At 42.1% G+C, this 15,292-nt stretch overlaps 3 protein-coding genes across 3 annotated transcripts; all 3 read right to left on the reverse strand.

Moving 5' to 3' along the window:
- Nucleotides 1-1,212: 1,212 nt before the first annotated feature.
- Nucleotides 1,213-3,928, reverse strand: EAE98_001451 (uncharacterized protein; the record flags this gene model as incomplete). Its single annotated transcript, XM_038949070.1, has 6 exons — nt 1,213-2,220; nt 2,284-2,501; nt 2,556-3,082; nt 3,132-3,498; nt 3,554-3,620; nt 3,740-3,928. 6 exons carry the CDS (start codon nt 3,926-3,928, stop codon nt 1,213-1,215), a joined length of 2,376 nt encoding a protein of 791 aa, XP_038814055.1.
- Nucleotides 3,929-5,951: 2,023 nt separating this feature from the next.
- Nucleotides 5,952-6,668, reverse strand: EAE98_001452 (uncharacterized protein; the record flags this gene model as incomplete). The annotated part of the gene is made up of 1 exon (XM_038949071.1): nt 5,952-6,668. One exon carries the CDS (start codon nt 6,666-6,668, stop codon nt 5,952-5,954), a length of 717 nt encoding a protein of 238 aa, XP_038814056.1.
- Nucleotides 6,669-10,169: 3,501 nt separating this feature from the next.
- EAE98_001453 (uncharacterized protein) lies at nt 10,170-13,595 on the reverse strand (the record flags this gene model as incomplete). The annotated part of the gene is made up of 6 exons (XM_038949072.1): nt 10,170-12,027; nt 12,082-12,246; nt 12,348-12,453; nt 12,507-12,591; nt 12,653-12,853; nt 13,344-13,595. 6 exons carry the CDS (start codon nt 13,593-13,595, stop codon nt 10,170-10,172), a joined length of 2,667 nt encoding a protein of 888 aa, XP_038814057.1.
- Nucleotides 13,596-15,292: the final 1,697 nt, after the last annotated feature.

The raw sequence follows: 15,292 nt of genomic DNA on the forward strand, positions 1-15,292 counted from the left end.
GTAGGTGCTACGTCTTCTGTCTTCTGTCTTCTGTATCCTTCTCGAACCAACAGAAATGGAAGATAGTTCTCGGAAGATGGTTCTCGGAAGATGGTTCTCGGAAGATGGTTCTCGGAAGTAGGTGGGTGGTTTTTCATTGGGTTGGGATGGCTGGAGATGTCTATCTACCTATCTATCTATTCTATTCTATCTTATTCTATTTTATTCTATTTTATCTTATTCTATCCTATCCTTTCCTTTTCTATCCTTTTTTATTCTATTCTATGCTATCCTATCCTATCCTACTCTTTCCTACCCTTTCCTACCTTTTCCTATCCTTTCCTACCCTTTCCTACCCTTTCCTACCCTTTCCTACCCTTTCCTACCCTTTCCTACCCTTTCCTTTCCTCTTCTATTCTATCCTATTCTATAGATCGTATAAAGCGAATAAGTCATTCGCTCTGAATCGGTAGGTGTTTGTTTAGTTTTATGGATTCAAGTCAAGTCAAGTCAAGTCGAGTCAAGTCAAGTCAAGTTAAGTCAAATTAAATTAAGTCTAGCTGGAGTCAATTCTAGCTGGAATCAATTATTATATTAGTGAATTGTATTTTAAGTTAGTGTGATTAACTAGGTTTTGATTGTGGTATTGAATTGAATTGAATTGAATTAAGATTGAGATTGAGATTGAGATTGAGATTGAGATTGAGATTGAGATTGAGATTGAGATTGAGATTGAGATTGAGATTGAGATTGGGTGATTTATATATTTAGGTATAGAATGGGGTGGGTTGAGGGGGTTATTGGGAAGATGGGGAGATGGGGTGGATGGAGAGATGGAGAGATGGAGAGATGGAGAGATGGAGAGATGGAGAGATGGAGAGATGGAGAGATGGAGAGATGGAGAGATGGAGAGATGGAGAGATGGAGAGATGGAGAGATGGAGAGATGGAGAGATGGAGAGATGGAGTGGGGTGGAATAGGAGAGTGTTTTTTGAATTTTGTGTAATGTATAGTATAAATTATATGTATATTGTTGTTGTTGATTTGGATTATTATATATTTGTCTTGTATAAAGATTTCGCTAAAATATTATAGTTTCCTGGGAATCAGTAAATACAAAGACAAGTATAAGAACAAGAAGAAGGTATCTATCTATATTATCTCACATCAAATCATTCCATCCCATACTCTGTAAATTAATTCATAAATGCATTTACCCATCCAGCTCCTCTCCTAAATAACCTTCACAAACCCCACCTCGACCAATCCCTCCACCGGCAAATCCAAATCCGCCATCTTCCCCCTACTATTCTCTCGAATCCACAAGAAAACCCATAATACCGCTCTGCGGATCCAATTCTTCACCCCGCTCCCCGGTCGAATCTTCATCTGTTCTTTGCCTAGGACATAGACGATTTGATTCGCAGCTGCGTTGGTGATCCCGTCTAATTCTTTCTGGATCGCGGGGGTATGCAAGATACTCGTCGCGGGGGAAGATTGGTCTGGCGACTGAGAATGCGGGGTCGATGGAGCGGGAGAAATGAGACTGCGCTGCAGTCCCGAGAAGGTCCCCGGATCCCGCGTGATGAAGAGCGTGAGTTGGGATATGAGGGTGGAGCCGATAGACGGCGTGATGATATCGTCGGTGTAGCCGTGGCGAATGGTGATGCGATAACAGCCTGGGATGGAGGTGCGTTGCACGACGTAGCGTTCCTCGTCTGGGACGTGGGGGATGGAGAGCGGACGCATGTGGAGAAAAATGATGATTTCGGGGGTGGCGCAGAATTTGCGGACGAATTGGGTGAAGACGATGGGGAGCTGGTCGCCGATTTTATCGAAGAAGATGCCGACGCTGGGGACGGTGGTGATGGGGTGGGAACCATATTCTGCGGTGAGCCAGGAAGTTGGGGAGTCGGAGTTGAGAGAGGTGGTTATGAAGCTAGATGGGGGGATGCGGTCTTGGGCTTCCGAGGTCCATTGTTGTTCTTTTCCGTAGCGCCAGAGCACGAAGATGCAGGAGAGGATGAAGGCGAGGAGCAGGGTGAACCATGCGCCGGTGGGGACTTTGATTAGGGCTGCGGAGAGGTAGACGCCGTCGAGGGCGGCGAAGACGAGGAAGAAGATGAGGACTATGAGGACGTTTACGCGCCAGATAATTATGGCGACGAGGGAAACCATGCAGGTTGTTATGAAGGTTACGAAAATTACGCAGACACCGTAGGCATTTCCGAGACGTGTTGTCTAGTGTTGGGTTAGTGCCATGTATTGAGTTTTGGGGGTGGGTTAGTGTGAAAAGGAACTCACGTTACTATATACCGCGGTGACGACGACGGTACCGATCATAAGTAGCCAATTTGCAAGTGGCATATACACTTGACCGTGAAATAGCTTCGAAGTATGAACGGTTTTGATGTGTGGAAAATAAGATAATCTCATGACCTGTGACAGCAATTGAAAACTAGCCGTAATCATAGCTTGTGAAGCAACAATCGCGGCTAAAATTGCAATGACAAGAGAGAAATCTGAATCATGTTAGTCGAGCTTCCATACAGGTAGAAGATGTCTATAAAACTCACAAAATGTCCCGGGCGGAACCGTATTAAAGAAAGGATTCGTATAAGCAGTTTTCGTAACATCCTGAGAAATATATGCAGCTTGTCCAATATATGCCAATAACAAACAAGGATAAGTAAAGCCCAGCCAAGAAATTTGAACGGCTCTTTTACTAAAAGCTCCCAAGTCTGCAAAGAGTGCTTCGACTCCGGTAAATGCGAGTAAGAGTCCGCCGAGTGATTTCCATCCTTCCTCTTTGTTTCTCATAAAGTATTGTCCTGCAAAATAAGGAGAAAATGCTCTGAGAACAGTGTGGTCGTACTGAGCTAAGTTGTAGATGCCAGTGCACATGTTGAATAGTAACCAGATCATGACTATTGGGGCAAATGTGGTTGCGATTTTTGTGGTTCCGAAAGGTTGAATAGCAAATAGTAGAATGAGAATGGCGCAAGTTGTGCCGACAATTGTACTGGTGCTGATATTTGGTTGTGCAACTTCAATTCCTTGAATGGCTCCCAGTACAGATTGGGCGGGTGTTAAGATTCCATCTCTGGTAGTTGTTAGAGGAGTAGCTTCTTGTACTTTCCCATTGAACTTACGACATGACCATACTAACACCTAGCACACCCAAGAATTTTAAAACCACTCTAGCAACTGCGGATCCCTCGATAAATGTTCGTACATTTTTATTCGAAGCTTTCAAATCATTCGTTTGATGCCGTTCCATCTTGACCATTCCTGAGATATTCGGGTCTTGTCGAACGATGTGTGCATAACGGGCCAGTAAACTGTATAGAGCGAATGTTCCTCCTTCTCCATCATCATCCGCAGATAATACGATGAAAACATATTTGACCGAAACCATAAGTGTGAGGGTCCAGATTATTATGGATAGGGCGCCCACGAGATCCTCGTATGAAGGGTGACTTGTGAAAGTGGAAGAGTAGACATATAAGGGACTTGTGCCTGTGATTAGAATGGTAAGTTATTGTGGTTTGTTGGTAGGGAAGCGAAAGCATACCTATATCTCCGTAAATGACTCCAGTACTTTGATATGCGAGCCACATAAGCATCCATCCTGTATATGTCTAGAAGAGATTAGAATGAGCAGAATAGTATGAAGACTCGCTTGCTGAAGAGAGACGCGGAATCCCCAATATAGAATCAAACCCCCCCGGAATTGCTTGAATGTTAACTAATCACACACCTGTTTCTTCTTCTTGTTCAAATCTTCATTAGCAATCTCTAATGCCTTCTCCTCAAAGTCATAACTAGATGCCATTTGAGATACTTTTGATTCCGCTAAAACATCACCAAATGCCAATCCATTTGATCTGTTTGACCTAACAGGTTTTATTTCATCTCGAAACTGGATGTGCTGAGGTGAATCTGCCATTTTAGTACTGATGCTCGAGAATTATGTTTGTCCTCCGCTCGAGCTATTGATACGATCCGAACAAGTGCTGAAGAAGCTGCACTCGGAAAGGAAATCAAGTGTACAGAAAGCGATGAAATGGTAAAAGATTAAGCATAGAAGAAAGTTTCCTATGATACCTAGCCATGGGAATCTGAATTCACTTATACTATACCTACCTAGACACACTGATAACGATTCTATTTTTTTTTCTTAAATCTCATCCCACCTCGAGATTTTAAGGTAATGCTATCCATTGGCCAATTGCCCATCCGCCAGGGGTTCTACAATTGACATCCCCACAGCTGACATCGAACTATCAATGACACCTGAGCTCTATTCACAGTGATACCGTTGACAATTTGAATTAATCACTGGATTTGGTCGTCTTATCTCAGAGGATTCAAGCCATGAACTTTTTAATGAGGTACGAAATTAGGAATTTTCTTATCCTCGCCTCCGGATTCGAGCAGGCTAAAATCCCTCATGTATTACAAAAATGCCTCATATCCAGCTCCACGCCTCTTGCGGCAAGAACCAACTTTGCGAGGGTGAATTCCGAGGCTCATGCACAAGCGAGAATCAATCTGGGTGATACTGCAACTTGGTGATCTTTTGTGGCGGAGTGGGATGTATGATAATGTGATGTTGTGATCTACCTAGGTAATGTGTTTGTATAATGAAGATTCAGCTCTGAAGCCTCTGATGTATGTTGGAGGTACATTGCGCTCCATCCGAATTATCTATTATGCCAATAGATTATTCAAGGCTTGATTCTTGTAAGGGCAGGTATCAGAGCTACCTACTTATCTTTGAGGTAGCAATCATTTCACAACCAATTGTTCAGTGTCGAGGAGATTGTCTGGCTGTCGAGGTTATTTGGGAATCAGCTGTTTACCGCCTTTATTTTCTGCCACATCTTCATTTCTTGGAAAATCCAAAAATAATGCTGAAAACTGTGAGTCTACATCTTTCTGTGATCATTACCCCGTGTTATTGCGACTCAATTATGTTCCTTTTCGTCCTCAAATAAACTGGTCGTTGCAACTTCATGTAAATCCACATCGGAAAGTGTTGCGTCGAACTTACAAGACCACTCCCTCACTGGCTGTATGTGTGAGTACTGTTGGAAAGGATAAATCAAGAAATTCAGAAGTCTACATACACCACCTCTCATGTCATGTACAACCCATACTGTACATTGTCTTAGATACTCCGGTCATGCCATTCTCTCACGCTTCTGAACCTCTCCATCAAAGAGATATTCATTGCGAAGCATATTTCTCTTGCATAGAGATGATCAACTATCCTTGATCCTGCATACTTCTATGTGAATATGCTCTGCCTCTGCAACATCGTATGCACTCTGCTACGAGTCTCCGTCGCCAATTTAATGCACAGTATCTCCATCATCTTAACATTATGTCTCAGATCTTGATGGCATTCGGTTAAACACAAATCACCTTCTCTAAAATTACCTAGTGCATGACGGTGCTGACTAAGCCCAACCTCCTCTCAACCTCACCTCGTTTTTCAATGTGAATAACTTCATACTTTACAGAGGACGATGGCGCTTGACCGCAGCAAAACATTATCAAAAATCTCTATCGTACTATACATCCATCTAGCTCTCTCGAGATAAGCACATCAGAACTGCAGGGAATTTCAGTACATCAACATATTGCAATATTGTATGAAGTCATTCGCGCTTACCTTGCCTGCCCTGGATATATACATGAGTCAGATTTCTGAAGAGCTCTTTCCATTCTATGTTGCGATACAGGCAAGTGAGATCTTATCAATATAGAATGTTGTTATCTTGCACAATACATTGATTTTCTCACGTTCACACAAAGAAAAGAATTCTCATCAGCCATGTTGTTGTAAAGTTACATTTTTTGGGGCTGAAATAGGACATTCACAGAAGCCGCTAATGCTCTGCTGGTCCAATACATTCCACGCTCTAACCCCTTGTTGCACAATCTGAGAAACTGTAGTATACAATTTAAACCAAGTCGCTGATTTCGCCGCTTTCCTCTGGGTTGGTTCTTCGGCCAATGTTTTTGGATGCTTGAGCGTAACCATTACCCCAGATTTTAGGAAGATCTCCTTGAGGGTACTGGTTCATCTCAGCGAGCAAATCTTTGACCCTTTTCATTTCGTTCTCCATCTTAACTCGATGCGCGCGTAACTTGTCGCATTCCTTTACATAAGTTGTCGCGAGCTCCTCCTCCTCCTCCTGTATCTTATGCAACTCTTTCTCAAAAGTAGACCGTTCCTTGGTACGAACAAAAAGTTTTCTCTGGATTCGATTCTTTTCCACCATAAGATTTAATTTCGATGTTCTGTACTCTTCGGAGGCGCTTTCTTCATCTTTTTGCAACCCATCTTCTGTAAAATGTACCCAATTCTCATAAAAACGCTGTCTTTCTTCACTATTGGCTACCATTCCAAATACTCCCAATTGTTTCATCAAATTTTCCCTGTGGAAGAGTGTCGTTCCAAGAGTCTTGCCAAGATTTGTGTTGTCTCTTTTAGGCGTAGGAACTTCGAATTCGGGAACTCTTCTATCATGGGCATATTTTGATACATCAGGATAATTTGCCAGGTTCTTCCTGAGTCTTCTGATACGTATCATCTCTTCTCTTGTGCGAATAATGATACGGGTGGGAGGAACGTGGGGGGCGGTTGTAGTCGCCGTTGGGGTCAATGCTGCGGGCATTGTTGGAGATGTTTGAAAATTGATAACAAAGAGGATGATATATACAGTAAATATGTGTTTATGTCGTTGTTATCGATGTCAAATGAAGTGTGTGATGATATATTCAAGGTTAATGTTGTCAATGTGGTTGTAATGTTGAATATATGCTCGAAATGTTGTCTGAGTATGATCCAAGAGAAATGGTTTCAAGGGAGGGAAATTTCAGTACTTATGCACAATATTTCCATCTGGACCAGATAGTCTTTTCATTTGGTCAAGACTAGCTTGGTATTAGGCTTAAAGTTAAAATCTATCTACGTCAATCAAATTTGCATATTTCAGTGTTAACCTTTGAGCCAGCGGGGTAAGTTAGGCTCATACTGGAATGATTTCGAGCTTGAAATTAGACTTGACATTGATTTTTACTCAGCTTCGATCTATTTTGTATTACGACATGTTCTAATGTGAACCAGCAGGGTTTATTGGACAATAGGTTACCATTACCAATGAAAAATATCTCCAACTTTTAGTTTGCAACAACGGGGTAGTTTCAAGCAGACTGTCGTTATCAAAACATTAGCAGAATCTCTATGCATGAATCGAAGATGATAGTACCGAAGTTCAGACTCTGGAAATCTTGAAGAGCCTCGCTTAACCTATTTGAGTACTATCGGTTGTTAAGCGCGACTCGGCGCCGTTGGTAGTTGTTGGACTGCCCACCACATATGATGCTCAGAACAAAGCAGAATACTCATATGCCTTTGCGTATCGAGACCGGGATCATCAAGTAAACAGCCTAGTGGGATGAGTAGATCTGAAGAAGCATGCAGGAGTCACAAGCGTTTTCGGCTTCTACATGGTGTCAAATTCTGCCATAGTGTTTGTAATTTCAAGCGCACCTATTTCGAATGATTCTGGAGACTCGAAAAGACACCAAAAAATGCAATGTACTTCATTACAGTGTCGAATTAATCCAACAGAGTGGAGCCAAGTGATGCTATCTGGAGTAAAATATACGCAATTGTTTTATTCAGGTCACACAATCACAGTTCTTCATCACTGAACCTATAATACCTACCCCTCATAATCACCATACTAAAATGAATTCCCCAGCACACTACACTTCTCGCCAATTTATCCCTGAAATGGTCTTTGATAAACGAAATTAAAAAGTATACTAGTTATTGAAGATTGTAAGCAGCCAATCGACTCTAATAGAAATAGAAATTAGTTAAGTTATAGATCTAAGAATGAACTAATTCTCTGACCTACTGTGAATTATAATCATGACAGTTTTTCAAACAAATGTTCTCCGATGGGGAAGCTTAGCTTGGGAATATTATTATATTCAACAGATCTGATGTATATCCAACTGAGATGAAAGGTATTCCCATAATCATTTCTCCTGCGTAATGCATGTAGTATGAAGTATAAGTATATCACTCGTATTGAAATCCGAGTGACGCAGATGACTTAGCTTTCTTATTCTCATTTAAATACAGTAAAGTAAACATACCATTTTAAATTCCCCCAAATTTCGTCATCACAATCCGGTCAAATTCGGCCCTAAAAATACATACTACTGGCACTGTCTTTATTCGTAAGAATCCCGAAGAACAGATCATCAATCACTTATCCCAGGTACTTGCAGATCTCCCTTCCACATTTTAGGAATTTCCGTTGTTTTGTTACATTTCTAGTCCCCTTCAACTTGAAAGAGTAAGTGCAACCAAACAGCATCTGAAACTTCCTCTCTTCCCCTGTTCCTTTCCTTTAACACTCCCTTCTTCCCTAAATATCTAGAACCCGAGACTCCGGCATAATGTCTTCGCCAAAAATACAAACACTACAGTAGTAAAGCACTCTATTACCCAAACTTTGTTGCCATAAAAAAGCATACGGCATCGGACCAACACCCACTCATATAATGATCCATCACTCCTTCCCATTTCCACCATCACCGTCCGTACCAGATCATATAATTCCAAACCACACCCCAAGAATTAGTATAATCCTATTCAAAACCATTAAATCCTGCACTTAGCTTCCATTCCCCAAAAATTCCCTCAAAAAAAAGATTCACACAAACCAATCACACGCACACCTTTAAAATAAACCCACTAGTCAATCCCTCCGCTTCAAAAACACAACCCAAAGATTCCAATCTAAAACATGGGGAGATTCGACAATATTCCATATCCAGGAGAAAACCCCCACGCCAACTCCAACACGCCGAGCATCGATTACCTAGGTATCTAAAGTCCTCTAGTCATGATCTAGCGTCCTGATCACTAGTACATAAACTTTATTTTCAATACATCTCACCATAGCCCACGTGCAGGGTCGCAGCCTTCTCGGAAAAATATCTATTTTTATTTATTTATTGAATCTTCCAATCATAACCATCGCTCCACTTTTCCTGGCGTTTGGTAGATTGAATATGGTAGATCGAGGTAAGTGGGCTTGGTATATGGGTCCTGGTAATCTTTACTGCTGTGCTTGGGATTCGCAGATCCTTCTCATTTTCCAGATTATTGTACATTGTATTGACCTAACTTCAGATCTCTGACTTTCAAGGGGTTAAAACATTCTACCTGCACTTGCCTAATCGTGATAACTTTTCCTTCTCAATGACTTACCACCTAGATACATCCATACCCATACACTGATATCTCAAATCTCACCCCCAACCTCATAACCCCTCTCCTCCATAGCCTTCTCCCCTAGAATTCTCCAGCAACTTCCCTTTCCCCTTCTTTCCCCCTCCCTCTCGTAGTCCCTCTTTCCATTTCCTATCAACTTTCAAACACATACCCCTTTCCTTCCAATCCCCTACCCCTACCACAAGCCCTACCCCAAGCCCAACAGAACTCCTAGTCCCTGAAAGTACAATAATCTACATATATAACCTACCACACCAGCACACTCCATCTAGAATATGTTTCCCTTCTCCAGTATCCAGCCGAGTTTTCCTTATCTTCCTCCCCCTTCTTGCCACAAAGTAATTTGAGAGAAAGAAAAGAAAACAAAAGAAAACAAAGAAAATTGAATTCACCATCTCTAGTAGCCTGATCTCAGAACAAGGAAAACACCAGAGGTGTGGTGTCACTTTACCGATGATTCAAATTCTACACAGAGACACAAACTTCACTTTCGTCACAATCACACTCGCACGCCTCACATTCAGAAGAAGCAACCAAAGTGCAAATTCAAATTATTTCAAATTCAGTTATGTAGCTATCTAAAAATCATGCAATTCCAGTGTACTCATCCCATATATGCACAGCATATACCCCATATTTATCCCACGTCTCTCGATTCCTCCGCAAAAACAAAGACAAATACAAAAACAAACGCCCGCATTCTAAGCCCTATGGAATATTGTACACCACCTAATAAGGCCATGTACAAGAAGAACATTAAAAAGATGACAAAAGGAGAAGTATGAAGGATCCGCGGGGTATCGTAATCATGTATCGTAATCTCATTAAGCCGTATCATATCCATCTGAAATGGACCAACCTAGCACTTAACACCTGTACCAGCTCCCTTGAACATTGCAATAGTGGCAGCAAAAGTGTTACGGTTATCTTTGAACACTGCGCCACTCTGTCCGTCAATTGTAACCATGTTTTCAACACCGACAGTTGACAATCCAGTGATGTGAATATTGCCTGAACCCTCAATTGAAAGCATGTTGCTTTGACAGTTAGAAGTCATCAAACAATCTTGGCTGTAGTTATCAAAGAATGAATAGAGACCAGCACCAGTGATAAAGACATCCTCAGAGTTAACGATGCGAACACCCCATGCTTTATCGGCAAGTGATCCACCAGTGAAAGAAGGATCACCATAAACTGAGTTGGTGGTGAAAGGTGTTGTAGAATCTGGATTGGATTGGTAGTAAGGAGTTTCAGTTTGGATGGCTCCCATAAAGACATTGGAGGCGTTGACCAATTGATAGTTGTAAAGAACATTATGCTCACTGGCGGTACCATACATCCAGGTAGGTCCTTCTTCAGAAGCAATCAAGATTCCTCTGCCGTTGTAAAGATCAATTTGAGTGTGATCAGCAAGATCAAGTTCATGATCGGCAACCCAAAACCAGTTGTTCTCAAGGTAGATTGAAGCCTTTTCAGTAACGTGGAGAAGCATAAAGGCTCCAATACATTCTGGGTTGCTGCTGTGAGTTGCGTTTGGATTCTTGGCGCAAGTGTTGGATTGAAGTTGAGTACCAGCACTACCACCAATTCTTGTATGAACATCCCACATTCCTGCTGAGCCTTGAGAAGCCTCCTTGAGATTCCATTCGATAAGGATAGCGCCCGCAGCTGGACCCATAGTTTGGAAAACAATATCGGAGATCTCTACAGAGCCAGTGTCACCAACTTGTCCAACTTGAAAGACGGCCTTTGGATTGGCTTGATCATTGAATCCCTTTGCCATGATCATAGGCCAGATCTCACCAGTGATCTTGATGTTTTTTGGAACCTTGATGGTGTCAGTGACAACATAAGCACCGTGATCGAAGTAAACGACTTGATCAGTGGTAGCCTTGTCGAAGATTGCTTGAATGGCAGCAGTATCATCGGTAGTTCCATCACCCTTAGCTCCATTAGACTTGACACTCAAAAATGAAGAGGCTGGTAAAGTCTCATATTGTGGCTTGGTGCGTCCAAATAGCTTGCCAGTAGAATCCAAGAGGACTGCAGGCTTGGTGACAGCATCTTGAACACCTTGGCTAGCTGCACCAGCATTAACTCCAGTGTAGACCTTTCCTTGAGCCCATGATGCGACTTTGGCGTTTCCGGCAAGGACTGTTGACTTGGAAGTGGCATCATACACGGCAACTGGAACATTGGAAGAGAAGTCGACGTTATCAATAACGAGAGTTCCGTTAGTTCCGGTTTCGGTGACATCGTAAACGGTAGAAATACCGATTGGTGTGTTTACAATGGCACTGTCCATCAATGTAGCCGATCCTACTGCCCGCGAACTGGCACCGCCGGCTGACATATCGAGACCCACACCACAGTTGTTGATGTTGATGTCCTTGAAGGTCCAGAGCCAGGCCCAGTTTAGGTAGATGGCCGTTTGGCAGTTGTTGAAGGTCAAGTTTCGAGAAGTAAACTGTTGGCTACCCAAGAAAGCACCATACTTGCCACCGTTGAAAGTCAAGTCGGCCATGAAACCACCACTGCCATTATCCATGAAGATTCCTTGTTGGTTGTTACCTTCTCCACCATCAGTTCTCATGTTGAAAACAATGTTTTGTAACGATGTAGCTTGAGCAACTTGCCAATGAATACCACTACCAGTTGAGGCAGGCATGGCAGTCAAGTCGATGACAAAGTTTCTGATTTGACGGTAGAAGTTGTTCCTAAAAGTTTATTAGTGACCACACTGAGAGAATAAATGCATCATTAAAACTCACTGATTGGTGAACCAGTTAAATTCAGGATCATATGGGTCTGCATCGAGTAAAGCCATGCCAGCAAAATTGGCAAGACCTTTAATTGTTGGGAGAGTAACAGCATCACCAACAAGTTGAGTGAAATATTGTTGTTTAATAGGAGCTGAGATAGCATATGTTCCAGGTCTATAGGTGAAGTTAGTAATGTACGAGAAGACTCAGGCATACAAAGGGATTAGAGGGTCCAGTTGAACTGGGCAATGTTAAGACAAGGTAGAATGACTTACGGGAAGTAAACGAGAGCAGGGGTAACAGTAGTAGAGTCACAGCCTTTACCACAACGATTACCAGAGGAGATGGCAGAGTTGATGGCAGCGGTGTCATCAGTTACACCTTGATGTGAGTGTTAGTATGATACCATTTGAGAAGAGAAGTAATTGACTTACCATCACCAACAGCACCAAAGTCCTTGACATTTCGGAAGATTTGATATGAAGCATCGCCAAATGGCGCAATACCTTGTCGTTGAATCTACTAAAGTTAGAGATGATTCCCAAGAGTGAGAGAGGTGAAGAAGAATGAATAAACTTACTGAAGCAAGCCAATAACTGCTGGAAGCTGATGCGGTAGTAGCCACTGCATCAGTTGGCACAGGAGTAGGAGCACCGGAAACGATGAAGAAGAAGCGTAGAGCCAATAAAATGGAAATGATTGAGAAGGAAGCCATCGTGAAGTAGTACCAGCTGCTGCAGGATGTCGACGTCGATGTGGTATCTGTAAAAGAATGTAGTTTCTGCCAGGGGTAAAAAGTTCAATCAGTATTTATGTTGGTGTTGTGTAGTGGTGGTGAGGCAGTTGTAGAAGATGAAGGATAAAATCCTGTCTCTCGTTTGTTTCTTGTCACTTTTATGGGAAAGAACGATGGTTCGACTTGATACCAGCATTCACTCGTAAAAGTAGCTCTGTTGTGATAATAGATTTCCAATCCCAATCTCATATAGAAGATAAGATTGAAAGACAATGTTGATAATGAGGGTGATATGATTAGGATTGGTGGCTGATTTTATATTATGGTGGTCGTGGCCGGGAAAGGAACAATAGGATTAAGCGGGATGAATTGTGATTGTCTTGAGGGGGTGAATCGAAATTCTGAAGCTATTCAAATCATACGACTCGACCTCATGACAAACATATCATCAAACAACCAAATGATCAAACAATCAAAACCTTCAAACAACAAGAGGAATGGAGATTAGCATTCGATGCCAAGGAGATGAACTCACAAGTTTGGAATTATGTCGTCGAGAAAAGAAAGAAGGTTTGAAGAAATGAATGTGTGGCCTGCCAAAAGGTGTAAAATGATGATAATTAACATGTTGGCGGCGGCCCGTGATCTTTATATCTTTAAGATCGACCGTCTTCATTTCATCCGGTCTCCCATCCCATATCTCAAACAAACCATCTTGAGCACAAAGAGTGGCTTCCTTGGTATGCTCTCCATATTGTCTAAGCGGACTGTTCGAAGGATGGCTCATGACTGGGGAGGCAAGCTTCCGAATCCAATTAAGGGTATATCAGTGCTTCACTCTCCCGGGAACTTAATATGGTTATTAAGTGGCAAGTGCTTCAAAATACTCTATATCGCCGCTTGTATTGGAAAGGTACAGCCGCAACCCGTCACTGGGGAGGATTTGATTCGATGTTGTTGAGATAATTTAGGTTGTTCTACCCTGGTGTGTTTGCTAGTGCGGCAGGGGTTCACTGATGCTCCCGTGATGAGTCGACGACAGAGAGGGTGTACACTGGATATAGATCAGGATACTTGGGTAGTCCCTTGACAGTCTCATCTAGTAGCAGTGCCGAGAATGTGGAGGGTCAAAGATTGAGCGAGAACAGAGAAGAGTTGAAACTTGGTGTTTCTTCACGATACGCGGTTGCTGGATCTTGATTGGTACTTCGGACATTTGTTGTGGCGGCTCTTAATTTCCCAAGCTACTTTTTTATCCTACCAAAGAGAATCTTCGAAACGCGATCAAGCTTTCAAATGCGGGAACTTTTTCAAAATATATGGGGAAGAAGAACGGACGGATCTCATCGCATAAACGCGTCGTCGATCCTTCCCCTTCTTTTTAATATAAAAATTTCAATACTCCAAGCCGAATCCCTTTTCGACCTTCCGAAGTCGTACAAACACGATCCAAAATGGTCATGTAATATAAATTCATCCCATCGACAGCAGTTTCAACATAGTTGCCGTGTATTGTTATGCCTGCCCTGATTAATCAATTCGTGAATTGTTTTCTACGCCCAAAGGCTACCTACAGCTAAGAGGAACGATAAACCCTATAATCATTATCAGCCCCTCCCTGGCACAGAGCATTATTTTGCAGCCCAATATATGCGCACCATTTCTTGGTTTGTTTCAATCAAAAATTTTGCTCGCGGCTTTGTTGGTCAATAATTGTTGGATGTTTCATGGGGTCTTCAAAGGGGTGCGTCTATGAAACACGGGATGTAGCAGGATCGTTGTTTGGATGAACCGGGTTCGTACTTTTGCTCTATTTTGTGTATTCCATGCAGTTTCGTCGCCTCCTATCAATTTTTTGGGAGTCTACATATTCCAATGTAGATATCGCTTCACCACAGAACCGATTTGTTACACGCAGAGAGCAAACTTACATCAGGGGCGGGGTGTTGCTTGATATCACGTGACAGGTTCGGTTCCAATTTTGGCTAAATAATTGGGTGGCAGCGCTCAAGTCCGGTGCTCACCAATTAACCCCAAAAGAGACTTTTTGTTTTAGACTTTCTCATGACCTTTGAGTGTCACTTCTCACCAGCCTCACCAACCTCACCACTTTGGATGACTGACATACTGGTATTCAATTGTAATAATTTTGAACAATCAAATTCACGTGTTCAATATCATCTGTGTTTAATAGGAATATTTTAGTTTTCAATCTTAATAAGACGTGTGACATGTGCATTTCTCTATGACGCGATATGATATAATTGTGCACCTTGATATAACGATCATTTCGGAATTCTAATTTCAACTTGAATAATATTAATCCATTCACTGCGTTGCAGTTTTGCTACAAATCTTACAATAACAATTATTAGACAGGACAGGATATTTCTGTTAAAGTAATGGTTTAGAAGTCACCAGTACCTACCTACTACATGAGAGTGATATGTTATAGTAAAGTGAAATGTATGACCATGAAGTGAA

Source organism: Botrytis deweyae (genome assembly GCF_014898535.1).
Source record: "Botrytis deweyae strain B1 chromosome Unknown BDEW_003, whole genome shotgun sequence".
In the NCBI taxonomy this organism is placed as follows: domain Eukaryota; kingdom Fungi; phylum Ascomycota; class Leotiomycetes; order Helotiales; family Sclerotiniaceae; genus Botrytis; species Botrytis deweyae.